The 15,122-nt window shown below is 32.1% G+C and overlaps 1 protein-coding gene across 1 annotated transcript; it reads left to right on the top strand.

The window, feature by feature from the left end:
• Nucleotides 1–11,280: 11,280 nt before the first annotated feature.
• On the top strand, nt 11,281–14,818 carry LOC123918658 (AP2-like ethylene-responsive transcription factor PLT2). Its single transcript, XM_045970745.1, has 10 exons — nt 11,281–11,369; nt 11,448–11,641; nt 11,977–12,358; nt 12,453–12,535; nt 12,802–12,810; nt 12,908–12,996; nt 13,095–13,168; nt 13,446–13,496; nt 13,606–13,682; nt 13,897–14,818. The coding sequence occupies exons 2-10, from the start codon at nt 11,503–11,505 to the stop codon at nt 14,670–14,672; spliced, it is 1,680 nt and encodes a 559-aa protein (XP_045826701.1). The 5' UTR covers nt 11,281–11,369; nt 11,448–11,502; the 3' UTR covers nt 14,673–14,818.
• Nucleotides 14,819–15,122: the final 304 nt, after the last annotated feature.

Raw genomic sequence — 15,122 nt, 5'->3', positions numbered from 1 at the left:
AAGAATCTTTATTGATTAGCGAAGTTGATTATTTGCAACTTCTATAGGAGGATCCCTTTTATGATTTAAATTTACAGCAAAATCTTCAGGTATTTTTACGAATAAGTTTTTGCAGAAAATTTCACAGGAAAAATATGGCATATTTCTCGTAGTGACTCATTTTTGCATTACATGGGTGGACATGTCTGGGTGACCCGTTCAACATGTTAACCCAAACCAGTTCAACCTCCGCATTTTACCTGAACCTGTTTAAGTTTGGTCCCAACCTGAATAAACTTTCAAACCTAAAGTGGTTTGGTTCGGGTAAGGTTTATGAATTCAAATATGTGTACCCGTGAACACAATCCGTCCAAAAGAATTGTTAAATATTTAATATTTGATAATAAATTTTAAGACTTTTGTAAATTTTAAAGTGTTTCAATTAAATTCAAGTGTTAAAATTTGAAATAGTATTTTTTATATAATTTAAATAGTAAAAGTTAGTTTAATGTTTAAATATTCATGAAGTAAAATGTAATTTTTCCTTTTTTTTAAGAGTTATATTGAGTTTTGTTCACCACAATAACTCTAGTCTTTTGAGTGTAATGCGGTTTGGATAGTTGTGAGTAGGGTTGGGAATAGGCCAGGCGGCCTACAGGGGTCTTCGGCCTGGCCTGTATAAGTCTGGCCTGGCCTGACCTGATTATTAAAAATGTCAGGCTTAGACTTTGAAAACGGCCTGTTTACATAAATAGGTCAGACTTAGGCTTCTAAAAAGCCTACGAAGCTTGATAGGCCAGTCTGTTTATAATAATTATTATTTATATCTTATAAAAAAATATTATTTATATAAATACAAAATATCAGAGAATTTTTTTTATTTTTTTTAACAAAACAGAGAAAATATATTTGTTTTTATATTTCACGCATATAAATTAAAAATAGAAACCCTACCTTCATTCCATCTCTCATTCTCTCGAGCAAGTAGCAACTCATCCTATATTTTGGTTGTTGGCTTGTTGCTGACTACACTTAGCAAACAATTTGTATTATGACGACTTTGTCGTAATCGTATTTGTTATTTTATTAGTTTTTAATTATTGTGCTAATCATATTATTAGTTTTTTCTTAATGTTGTAGAAATTATAAAAATTTAAATGTGAACTTTTTAAGACTTGTTTAGCCTATTTAAAAAGACTATATAGAGAAACTTTAATGTAACACAGACTTTTAAATAGGCTACAAGGTCAGGCCAGACTTTTAAAAGGCTCAGGCCAGGCAAAAAAAAATAACATTTGATAGGCCACAGGCCAGGCTCAGGTAGGGGTGTACGTGGGCCGGATTGGGTTGGGTTTTGCCAAAACCAAAACCCAAACCACATATGGTACTCCGGGTTGGGTTTAGTAAAATAACCACCCGTTATAACATTGGACCGGGTTGGGTAAATCCACTAATTTCCGGGTTGGATTGGGTTGGGTTGTGGGTTACCCAAATTATTTTTCTATTTTTTTATATTAAATATCTAAATGTTGAATCATCGTATTTTTTCATAAAAAATAACTCAATCAATGTATTTTCTTGAAAAATATGGTAACTTTTTTTCACTATAAAAAATAATCACCCATTTTTTTGTGTAAATCTACTAATTTACGGGTTGGATAGCGTGTTATCCAAATGATTTTTTTGTTTTTTTTTTTATATCAGATGACTAAACCATGAATCACTATATTTGTTTATGAAAATTATTCAATTTTTTAAAAATTTTTAAAAATAATGCGAAAAATTATCATATTTGTTCATAAAAATTATTCAATCTTTTTGATTTTCGTAAAAAATAGTATAACTCATTTTCAATATAAAAATATTTAATAATCAAATGAAAAAATCTTTAGTATTTTCATAAAAAAAATTCAAGAAACATAGCACTAGTGGGTTAGTGGGTTTTTTGGGTTGGGTCCGGTTTTACCCGAAACCCGACTTTTTTAATGGGTTTTTTATTTTTGAAATTCATATCCACCCACTTGCCCGACCCAACCCACTTTTTTGGGTTGGATTGGGTGGGTTTGACCGGGTCGACCGGATTTGCCCAACCCATGTACACCCCTAGGCTCAGGCCTGAAGAAAAATCGTAGGTCTGGCCTGGCCTGGCTTGTTCCCAACCCTAGTTGTGAGTGCTAAAAGGAGGGTTTGCAAGTTTGGCCTTGTAACAAATTGAAATTGCGCCACTATCATTAACCCTTTATAATGTCATTTTTAAGAGTCGTTTTGTTTGCTTGTTGTAGTTTGTTGTAGGGAGTTCTTATATATTGAACTCGTTCCCTATTGACGGTCGGTCCAAAGACTAGTTTCTTTTTGAATTTTTTATAGTCAGGTAACCCAGTGAACTTTCACTTTAAGATGAATAAATGAAGCTTCGAATTTTGGCTCTGCATATAAAATACGATATCCATTCTAACCGGGTTAAGTTTACGGGAAACCGTTGTTTGAATTTACTAATCCAAGAATTCATATTTTTATTTAAGGCAAATGCTAAATAGTGCTCTGGGGCACTCTTTAAGCGCTTAAATAGTAAGTTTTTTATAGAATTTTTATCGGAATGCGTAAAGTCAACGCATTGGAAATTGTAGTATTTAACTTTTTGAATAAAAAGTTTCTTTAAATGGAATGCTTAAAGAGTATTCCGGGGACACTCGTTAGCAAGACCCTTTATTTAAAAGCTTGATCACATACTAGTATTGATTTTTAAAAAATGTTTAATTTGAAGGAAGGCATGTGATGTGGGTGAGTGGGTGATTGCATCAAGAATTGAAGAGGACAACGGTGGTCACTCACTCAGTCACGAGGATCCAGAGACAAAATATAGTAATTGAGAATTTCAAAGAGATGGGAGGAAATGCCGGGAAAGTGCTCGTGTCGCCTCGAAATGAAACACTTTGAAAAAGTTCATGTGTTCTGTTTGTTTGGTGTGAACTCCTCTGCTTCTTCTGTTGTTTGATCCATCAGCATGATCTCTGAACCCTATCCCTTAGCTATAGCTAGAGTTTGGTAGGTTTGTTTGTAAGTGGAAATGAGTTACTCTGAGAATGACAAATTATGAGACATTAATAAATTCCCTATGTATAAAAAGCAAGCATTCTTAATTTAGTATATGCATGTTTTGCTGGGAATCGAGAAACAAAGGAGACAAACTTGGATGCTTTCACTACTGCAAGTCTTCCATTCCAATTGGTGTTAATATTGCAGTTTTTTTTTCTTCTTTTTCTTTTCTAGATTACATTTAAAGAATTGCGGGACTTTATTCAACCATCTTAGCCAAATTGTATGTACTAATGTGACTAAGGTATCGTTTGGGCTGACTTTTTTTCCCTCTTATTTAGAGCTTATGCAAACAACTTATGCAATTTTTATATATTATTATAAGTTTGTCCATGTAGTTTATGATAAAATAGCTTAGAAAATTATAATTTTCACTAATGTGAACTTATAAAATAGCATAAAACTTAATTTATATTGCATAAGCTGTTTGCATAAACTCTAAAAAAGCTTAGCCAAATGGACCCTAATTCGCGTTAGTTGTTGGATAAAATATTTCATCATTCTTTACGGGTACGTAACGTATGTCTCATCATATTGCATTTGCAATGCATATTGTGTTTGCTAGCTAGTCTTCGGACTTGGATTTGACACAATTGTTATTCATCTTAGTTGTCCGATTTAGAATGAACGATCAAAATTATTTATAATTGATTTTTTTTGTCTTATATAAAATGTTAATCCACTGAAATTAAATTGTGTGCTATTTTACAGCAGCCAACTCGGGGCCCTGGTCTTTTTTGTTAGAACTTGGGGAATTTTAGAAAGAATTGAATTGAGAGAGATTTAGGAAGAAAGATTATGATTCCATTAATTTGCAAAAATGAATACAAGTGGCGTTATATACAACAACTCGGGGGCCCTGGTCTTTTTTAATATGTTTGTGTTGTCAGCATGTGCACTAAATGTAGAAGATCATATACATTTCATTTTCTATTTTTGGGTCTTGCTAATGAGTGTTTGATGAATACTCTTTAAGTATTCTATTTAAAGAAACATTTTATTCAAAAAATTAAACACTACAATTTTCATTCATTTAAGTCCATTTCTTCAACTTTCTTCTAAAATCTAACAAAAATAAGTATTCTTTTGCTTACTACTCTAGGAATTGTTCAAGGTTATTTCGTCTGCACATTGTGTAGTTAACTAAACACACTTAGAGTTCATGGTTATTTCTCTAGTATAAAATTCCTTAGTTTATTTCACATCGAAGTTATCTAATGCAGATTACCATATGCAGATTAACTGGCTTACCATATGCAGATTAACTGGCTTCTGCAGGGTACGTGTGATGATTTAGACAAAACTGTTAGGAGGTTTATTTGGAAAGGTTCTGGTGATGTTGGAATGCATCTTGTGAGTTGGAATAAAATCACGCAACCACGTCGCTTTGGTGGTCTAAGTGTGCGTGTTTCCCGGCTGCAAAATATTTCCCTTCTTGGTAAACTCGTTTGGGAAATCCTTAACTCACCCGATAAGTTATGGGTTAAACTCTTGGAAGAAAGATATTTGAAAGAGCATTTTATTTTCAATACTTCTGTGTCAGGTGGCTCAGTTATTTGGAACTCTATTGCAAAAACTATTCACAGGCTGCGAGACGGTTTTAATATTAAAATAGGCGAAGGCAACTCTAACTTTTGGTTTTATCCTTGGGTGTTTAAAGAAATGTTAGGCTCCATGGTGTCGTTTGTAGCAATCCAGAACACTGCAACCAAAATCAAGGATGTGTGGTACGACAGAAATTGGAGAGCTTGTTTACCATTGTTCCGGACTTTGCCCGTAATGAGATCTCCTCCCTTCAACCTCGCATTGTTAATGGCATTTCAGATGTTTGAGTTTGGCATAATGCTAGTTCTGGTATCTACTCCACTAAGGACGCTTATAATTGGCTGCTGGAACCTACTCCATGCAATAACCAACATAATTGGCAGTGGATTTGGCGTCTCACGCTACCAGCAAGCATACAATTTTTTATTTGACAATTAACACATGATTCAATTCCTACCAGATCAGTGTTGCATCATCGGAAGGTATGTTCTTCTGCTATTTGTCATCACTGTTTAGTGATGGATGAAATTGTTAATCACTACCTTTTTTCATGCATTGATGCTTTTGATGTCTGAAAAGCTTGTGGCTTGGAAAATATTCCTTGTTCCACACAGGGATTGATTTGTTCTGTTGATGTAAAACCTTTGGGCTTCCCACAGGAATATTATCTTGGTTGTTATGTGGGTTATTTGGTGCGCGCGGAATGATGTCATCTTTAATAACTCGAGAAACATTGTGCATAAAAGTGTCGCTAAAATACAATCTATGTTTTACTACTGTTCAGTGGCGTTTGCCAAACCGTCACCGGCCTCTGCAAAGACACAGTCTCAGCAGCTAGTGGCTTGGTACAGTCCCCCTGAGGGCTATGTTTGTCTGAATGTTGATGGAAGTTTGTTGGGTTCGCCACAATCTGCAGGTTTTGGTGGTCTTATTCGTAATAATGTTAGATCCTTTCTTGGTGGGTTTTATGGTGTGGCATCGCAGACTAGTATTCTTTATGCTGAGATCATAGCTTTGCTTCATGGTTTATTATGTTGGGAGAAAGGTTTCAGACATGTCATTTGCTTTTCAGATTCTTTACAAACGGCCACTCTTGTTTAGGATGACGTTTCACCTTATCATAAATTTGCAAATGAAGTTATTAGCATCCGTCAGCTTCTAGACAGAGACTGGACTGTTGTTATTAATCACACTCTCCGGGAGGGAATGCGTGCGTTGATTTGTTGGCTAAAATGGAAGCTAACTCGATCGCTCCTCTTGTGAAACTTGTTGTGCCTCTTGCTGAGATGTCTTCCCACCTCCTTGTTGATGCATGGGGTGTTGCTTTTGTTAGAGAGTAGTCTTTATCTTTTGTTTTGCTCTCGTAACAAAATAAAAAACAGTGAAGTTATCTTTCTTATTTGACTATTGTTATTTGATACAAAAGTTTTCTACAAATAATAATAATTGTCTTTATGTTGTTTGGTTGCCAAAGGTACTTTGCCTTATGTTTAAATATCTTGTTTCATTCATGTAGAACCCCTTGATTGTGTAGACTTAAACTTAAATTCTCAAATTCTCTTGTTGTGCTACAAGTTAAACAACTCTTAGAATAAATGTATGATGTTATTTGTGGCATCGATCATTGTCTATATAATTAGGGCGGATGCTAGCGTGAGTTAGTAGAGCATATCTCCCACCAATGAGTCAAGTGTTATGTGGATCAGATTGAATGTGTACGTGATATTATGGTGTACTGTCAGTATTATATTATTTTCTATTTTTGAAAAAAAGTTACCGATTTTTTCGAAAAAAAGTTTTCGATCTTTTTTGTGGAAAAAATTTTCGATTTTTTTTTCGGAAAAAAGTTTCCGATTTTCGGGAGAAAATTTTCGATTTTAGATAAAAACAATTTCGGAGGTTTTGTCTGAACAAAAAAGATTCCGTTCTTTTTTTCGGGAAAAAAGTTCCGATATTTTATTCGGAAAAAAGTTTCGGATATTTTCTGGAAAAAAAGTTTCCGATATTTTTTTGGAAAATTTCTAATATTTTATTCGAAAAAAAAAGTTTTAAATATTTTCTGTTTTTTCACTTTTTTTTGTATCAGCAATACTTTTTCAGATGAACATTTCGAAACTATTTTCCCCAAAAAATCGGGAACTTTTTTCCGGAAAACATCGGAACTTTTTCCAGAAAAAATCGAAATCTTTTTTTCGGAAAAAATCCGAAACTTTTTTCCCGAAAAAAGAACGGAAACTTTTTTTCCAGAAAAACTCCGGAATTGTTTTTATCTGAAATCGAAACTTTTCCCCTAAAAAATCGGGAACTTTTTTCGGGAAAAAAAAATGATAATTTTTTCCCGAAAAAATATCAAAAACTTTTTTTTTCAAAAAAAAAAAAATTAATACTGACAGTACATCATAATATCATGTACACATTCAATCCAAACCACATAACACATCACTCATCGGTGAGAGACCTATCATGGTCTCCCACCCTAGAATCTGCCATTAATTAGTTATTTTATTAGTTCAAATTAAAGTATATATATCCTAGAACTAGATACGTTCTAAAGTTTTTAAAATATTGTTATTCTATTGTAGATGCGGTTGAGTACGCATTATGACTTTTACGATGGAGACGGGTATGATGCATATTTTTGTATTTATGGAAATTATTTCGAAGATAAGGGCTTGAAGAATGGAGGAATTTGTACAAGTCTATGAGATAGTCGTCATTTATTCCTTACCAAAATTTTGTTTGATGTTTTATAAATTATAATGACCATAAATCCATCAGTCAAAAAAATTTGTAAAATAATTTCTTTAAGTTGAAATAAAAATTATGTCAGTAAAATTATTTATTTTTTTGGAGCCTTCAGTAAAATTATTTTATTTTAATGATATGCATGCATACTCATGAAGTTTGTATATATAAGTGAGTTGGTTAGTTTATTTTTGGATGTTTACAATATTATATATATTTTTAAAGCGGTCTACAAATTAGTGATCGAATTAGTAAATGGATATGCATCAACAGTGTAAAATATTTTTACACGATCGTCCAATAAATAACTATTATTTTGTCATGTCATATCAAGAAAGTAAGGTGATGTGATGGAAAACATAGTTGATATTGATTGACAGTGTAAAATTATTTTACAGTGTCAGTGCATATTCATTTTTCTCTTTTTTATCACTAAAATCAATCTTTAAATCGTCACTAAATCAGTGTCTAAAATCGATTTCTAAATCGTTCTCTAAGATTGGTCGCCAAATTAGTCTCTAAAAATTGCTCTCTATGAATTAACGACTAACAATTTATTGACCGATTTAAAGTGGTCGCTAATTGATTCAGTGATTGATTTTCATCAAAATTCATCATCGTAAGCAAACTTTTTAGTAGTGTTTCTTAATAAAGTAATGTTAAAAATCATTATATATGTAGGGGCTGGAGTTCAAATTAAAAATCATTAAAAATCCACTTATCCGTTAAGGGTGGAATTTCTAGCCACTAGGCCACTTGACAAAAACAAAGATTAAAAATGACTTAACTTATCGATACTACTTTTTTTTTTAACGAAAAATATATTATTAATTAATCAAGCATCTACACATGACGAACATATACCCGGAAAGGAGTATCCATCTTTATTACTAGTACTATTTCTTAATTCATACTACTCCATTCCATAATACAAATCGGAAGAAGAAAAAATCACAAAACGTTCAACGTAGTAAGAATGAAGATAATGTTACGAAAGAGTGGTCAAAGATTTTTAGCCATTGGTGTAATTTTAGCAGAGGCATGCAAACAAGACAATTGGTCCGTTTGGGTGCAAAGTTTGAAAATGAAATAATGCAATGCAATGCAGAAGACAAAGAGAACCAATAGAAACTGACACGTGTCAGTCACATTCTCCTGACAGTGTATTTGGCCGCGTAACCTGAAACGGCGTGACAATCAGATTTAATTTTGTTGACTGTATATGGCCGGTGCTATAAATCCCTCTTCTTCCATTCGCCACACTATATTTAAATATTCCTTCTTCATCAATTTTTCACATTTTCCAAAAAAAACACTAATAGATTCTTCTTTCACTTTACTACTACTTGTTTGTTTTCATTTTGATTTCTTTACTCTTCTTGTTTCATTGTTTTGTTCTAGCTTCATATTAAAGGTGAAATTCAAGACAGTGAAGAGGAGTGGAATTTGACTAGAACATTTTGTGCATTTTTGGCAGGTACGTACGTGTTTGAAATAGTAGTTTACTTATGTTGGTAATATGTTACCATATAATTTTAGTTTATATTCTTCTAATTATTCATCTTGTTGGTTTATTTCAAGGTTTATCACTCTTTCGTGCTTTTGCTATTTTTTAAACCGCACTTAAAAGGCTTTATTAAAAAAATACATTGTCTTCGTAAAATATAGTTCAATTTGTATGAATATTGCAATATAAGTTTGACTATGTATATGTTTGAGTGGTATTATTTTTTATAGCCTACTGATTACGCACTTAAATTGTGGAGAAGTATGAAATTCGGATTTGGAACCCTAATCCTTCTAAAACTTATGGGAATGATTTTAAAAATTGAAATTTTAGATAAGAGTTTAAATGTTTATCCTTAACATTATTTTTTTATGTGATTTTTAGTTGTTATTACTAAAAAAGAGTAGAACAACTGAAACATGTCACTACTACTACATACTACATAAGTCGGTTACCAACACACAGGTGTGTGCGTGTGCCTATTGTTACGAGATCCAAGTTTGCGTACCTATTAACCTAATTTGTTCCCTATCTTTACATGTTAAATATTTTATAAATTCTTATTCATCAATACTCCCATGTTATATTAACATCATTAATTTATTTTCGATAAAGGAAGATGCATTTAGTCAAGAATGGTAAGTGTGAGTTATTGTGGACATATGGTTAACAAGATCTTTTTATCAAGATATTTTTAATTAATCTTTACATTTTGCGTGTGTGAGATTTGCTACTAAAATCTTTGAACTTTTTTGTTTAAACAAATAGAATTTAATCTAATTTAAAACAATTTAAAGGTAGGTAGTGTGGCCTTTTGAGTCTTTGATGGTGAGGAAACCAAGTAGATGGTCAACAAACTTAACCCTATAAATATTTAATAGTATTTCTTAATTACTGTTCGATTGAATCACGTTGGTGTAATATTTATAATAGATATAGTTTGCTCTCATATTGAAACAGAAGTGATTCACACTCATTCTTCCAGTCCTTTTAATTTTTAATATGTCGGATTTTTCACATATAATACTTCTTGACGGTATTCATGCATCGTTAACACATGCATGACTCGAGGATCAATATATTGTGTCTTGTGTTTGTTAAATTTATATACAAAATTGGAGATATTCCGCATAATTCATTTCCATTTCTATTTCAATTCTTTATTTTAGTTTTTTTTTTTTTTTTTTTGTTTTTGTAATGTTTAACATAGGGCTACTTAAATGTGTTGTTTGTAGACAATTAGGGTCTAGCAAGTGATTGATGCACATAAGAGAATTCATTAGTTGTATATAACTCAGGTCACTGGTGTCTCATAATCGAATGGTTCAGATGTTTGTCTCAGAATCTGTCTTAAAATATATAAATTGTTTGATTATGATCAAATAATTCTAAAACGCTGACTGCACACAATCCGACTGCACTTAAATCAATTCCCTCTAGCTTCAAATTTATGACATGCTCATAGTTTGATAAGTTTAAAAGTTCTTTAGATAAATTTGATTTTACCCCGACCTTATATATAAGCATGTCATGAACTAAGCTAATAAAAAGAGTCCAACCCTAAAAATTAGTTTATTGGGCAGAAAAGTTTTATAGAATAAATACTACATTAAATATTTTTATCTACTCGATATATGACATTTATAATGTCACTCTTTTATTAACATTAACGCTCAATTTGGCGCTTCTCTTTAGCGATCGACTTCACTCACCAGCTATCTTAATAACTCTTTTATTATATGCTCCAATTTTCAACTAAAGCTTTTCAGAAAAGTACCTTAGTTTGGACTATAAATAAACCTTTATTGTACTTCTACTCTCAAAGAGAGCGCCAATTGTTATAACTTGATTGCATTTCTTGTATTTCTGATACTCATTCGTATTTGAACTCTATCTTATATTATTTCGTATGTTTGTTTTTCAAAAAAAATGAGGACACTACAACTCAAAAAGTAAGTTTATTAAACTATAGATATTACATTGAACATTTTTATTTAAAGCTTAACAAAACATTTTATGTTTCATCTGTTGTTTTTGTATTGATTATTTAAGATTGACTAGAGAGAGATGAAGAAGAAGAAGAAGGTAATGTAACTTTACGTAGAGTCGTAGATTGTAGTGTGTGGGAATGCCGGGCTTTCAGGTGTCACAGTTTTCACAAAACGAGGTAGAGAGAGTTCCAATAAATAAACCAAGTTGTAGAAAGAGAGAAACTAGCATGAGATCATTTTATAGTATTTTCAGTTTGGCCATTGTGTCTGTCCAAAGACAAAAGAAGAAGGATTTGAATTTCAGTCAATAATAGTTTAGTAACACTAACACACTCGTGTCCCCAATAATATATTCTATTCATATATAGTACTAGATATTATTTATTTAATAATCATTTTTTCCTAGTTTTGAAAATGGTTTGAACGTGTCAGAGTACTAAAATACTTATAGTAGCTTCTTCTCTTTGTCTCTCTTCAAACTTCATTGAAACCATTGCTAACCCTTGGTAAACCTTTTTTGTTTCTTTGTGTTTTTTTTTTCTTACTCTTTAAATCTCTATACTCATTTTATGTTATATGTGCAGGTAGTCTTAGATTTGAAAAAGTGAAGCAAGTTGAAAATTTAAAAAGAAAGATTCAATGAACAACAATTGGCTTTCTTTCCCTCTTTCTCCTTCTCATCCTTCCTTACCTTCTAATGATCTTCAAGCAACTCAATATCATCACTTTCCTCTTGGTTTAGTCAATGAACACATCGAAAACCCTTTCCAAAATCATGGTATGTCTAGACTTTACTTACTTTCTGTCCGACCTTCGGATTATCAGAACTCTTTTCATCTAAACACCGGAGGGTTAAGATAAAATAATAGTTCATATGTTTTTTTCTTTTTTTATAACGTTATGTATTATAAGGGTTAAGATAAAAAATAATAATAAATAAAGAGTTCAGTCTCTCTTCTTCTCTCTTGGTAGTGGGTCTCGAACCAAGTTCCTTCAGGTTGAAGATTCACTCCTCAACCAAGTGACCTCTCGGGAGACTGGCAACAAAGAGTTCATTTGTTTGTTTTTTTTTTCTTCAAAAACTTATGTCTTTGTGATATTTGAATTGAACAGATTGGAATCTGATGAACACACATAGCAGCAACGAAGTACCAAAGGTTGCAGATTTTCTAGGTGTGCACAAGTCTGAAAATCACTCAGATCTTGTTGCACAAAACGAAATTCAATCAAATGATTCAGATAGTTATTTGTTTACAAATAACAACAATACTTTCATGGCAATGCAAAACCAAGTGGTAACAACATGCACCAATGAGTATCAAGAAAAGGTTAGTAATAGTAATTTGCAATCATTGACATTATCAATGGGAAGTGGTAAAGATTCAACATGTGAAACTAGTGGTGATACTAGTGCAAACACTCTTGAAGTAGCTGCACCTAAAAGAACTTCAGAAACCTTTGGACAAAGAACTTCAATATATCGTGGTGTAACAAAGTATGATAGCTACTCCTAATTTTTTTTTATATATTTGCATGGTTTATTATTTTCATTATGATTTATTTGTTAAAAAATATATGTATATATATAGACATAGATGGACCGGAAGATATGAAGCTCACCTTTGGGATAACAGTTGTAGAAGGGAAGGACAGTCAAGAAAAGGCCGCCAAGGTAGACTTCAAATTAATATTCCTTCCGGTTAAAATACGAGAAAAAAAGTACATGTATTCAGTCTAAATTTAGACCAAAACAGTTTGGCTTTTTGCTTATATATCCTTCCGGAAGGAGTAACTCTTAGGGTTTTTTTTTTTGTTTATTATGTTAGAAATAGTTTACTATTTTAAGGTTAATTTGATTGTTTTTATCTAATTAATTTATATTATTAACACATTTCTGTTTTCATGTTTTGCTTTTGTTTCTTATCAACTTTTCTTCAGTCTATTTAGGTAAGTGTCTCTCTAATTGTGATTTTTGTTCATCTCATTTTCTGTACTTTTTGTGGTGAAATTAAGTATAAAATTTTATGGTTTTATTTAATGGCAGGTGGATATGATAAAGAAGAGAAAGCTGCTAAGTCCTATGATTTAGCTGCACTTAAGTATTGGGGTACATCCACCACTACTAACTTTCCAGTAAGATTACTGTTTAATTAATTTCTAAGATGATCTTCCAAGACATGCTATATTTATAGTTCAAATAATTGACTTAATGATTATATTTCATTTTGTAGGTTAGCAACTATGAGAAGGAAATAGATGAAATGAAGCACATGACAAGACAAGAATTTGTAGCCTCTATTAGAAGGTGACTATATAAAATATAACATGGTTTTAAATTGTGATCATTTTGCTTGTAAATGTAACAAAAACTTTGTAATCAATTGTGAATTAAGATCTTAGTTCACAATTAATGCAGTATTGATTCTTTTGTAGAGATCTCTTAAACTTTTAGTATTTTACAACTACAATTGCAGATCCACAATTTAAAGCTATGATATATAAGAATTGATTTTAAAATTGAAGTATTAATTTTTCATGTACACATAAATTATTGCTCATTATAAATTTCAATTACATTACAGGAATAGCAGTGGTTTCTCTAGGGGTGCATCTAAGTACCGTGGAGTTACAAGGTGTGACAACAATGTTTCTTAAATTTTCCCTCTAATTCTATAATTTCATTTCATTTGTTTCTATATATACATTTAATTAATAACATTAATATTCTTTTATATATCTTAGGCATCACCAACATGGAAGATGGCAAGCAAGGATTGGCAGGGTTGCCGGAAACAAAGATCTTTACTTGGGAACTTTCAGTAAGCCAAAATCTTTAACTTAAAAGTTTTATTTTCATATTTATCGACCATATAAAATGTTCTATATCAGCGCATCACAACTAATCATATGTGTGACGTTTGTAAGGTTGAGCACCCCTTGTACTCCTTATAATTCAAATTTTGCTTATAAAACAAAATATGTGTGAAGTTTATAACAAATTAACGGTATAAAAAATCTTTGACATTATGACAGGCACCGAAGAAGAGGCTGCAGAAGCATACGACATAGCAGCAATTAAATTCAGAGGACTCAACGCCGTCACAAACTTTGACATGACTCGTTACGATGTGAAAGCCATTCTTGAAAGCAACACACTCCCAATTGGAGGAGGTGCTGCAAAAAGACTAAAAGAAGCACAGGCTCTAGAAACTTCAAGAAAACGCGAAGAAATGCTCGCACTCAACTCATCGTCTTTCCAATACGGAACAACATCAAGCTCAAGCAATAACAGGCTTCAACCTTACCCTCTCATGCATTATCATCATCAATTTGAACAACAACAACAATTACCTCAACCATTGTTAACTTTACAAAACAACCATGAAAACATATCTCATGATCAATTCTCTCAACAACAACAACATCATCAAGGTGGTGGTTATTTTCAAACACAGCTTGAGTTACAGCAACAGAACAACCAAACATCTCAGTATTACAATGGTTATTTTCAGAATCATCCTGGTTTGTTTCAGTTGAATAATATGGGATCATCTTCTTCTTCATCTTCTGTGATGGGAAATAATGTTGGTGGTGGAGGGTCTAGTGGGATTTATAGTAATAGTGGAGGGTTAATTGGTAATAATGGTGTTGATGAGGAATTTGTGCCGGTTAAGGTTGATTATGACATGGCAGCTGTTGATGGAGGTGGTTTTGGCGGCTGGTCGGCGGCAGGAGAGAACATGCAGACGTCAGCTGCTACAGCTGATTTGTTTACAATGTGGAATGACTATGAGCCAAGAGAAAATTAATTAGATTTATGTTTAATGCTTAATTTAATTTAAGTAGTATGAAAACAATTAACCATACAATTTTGCTTTTTTTTTTTAATTTTTATTTTATGCATCATTGTTGTCGTTTTGTTGAAAACAAAGTTGGTTTTCAGTGCACCATTGACTGATTTAGTAGGACTCTAGTTATTATGTGAAATGTTCATGGGCTAGGGTCCACAACTTGAAAGTTACATTTTACAGTATTTTATTTTGTATGATGATTTTTGTTTTTTTTACACGGACTAATGGTAAGTCATTCGAAACTCTCACACACAAAGTAACAGTGTCAATTTAATAATTTTGACATTTCTGTCAGTTGAGCTAGTACTTATTGATATGTTGATGTTGTTTTGAAGATGAGTCAATCGATACAATCTCATAAAAACTTTTAAAATCTTCAAAAATAAATTTGCCAAAATAGTCTTTTGA

This window comes from Trifolium pratense, linkage group LG3 (genome assembly GCF_020283565.1).
Source record: "Trifolium pratense cultivar HEN17-A07 linkage group LG3, ARS_RC_1.1, whole genome shotgun sequence".
Lineage (NCBI taxonomy): Eukaryota > Viridiplantae > Streptophyta > Magnoliopsida > Fabales > Fabaceae > Trifolium > Trifolium pratense.
The sequence above is the reverse complement of the archived record's forward strand: the minus strand, read 5'-3'. Positions and strand labels throughout refer to the sequence as shown.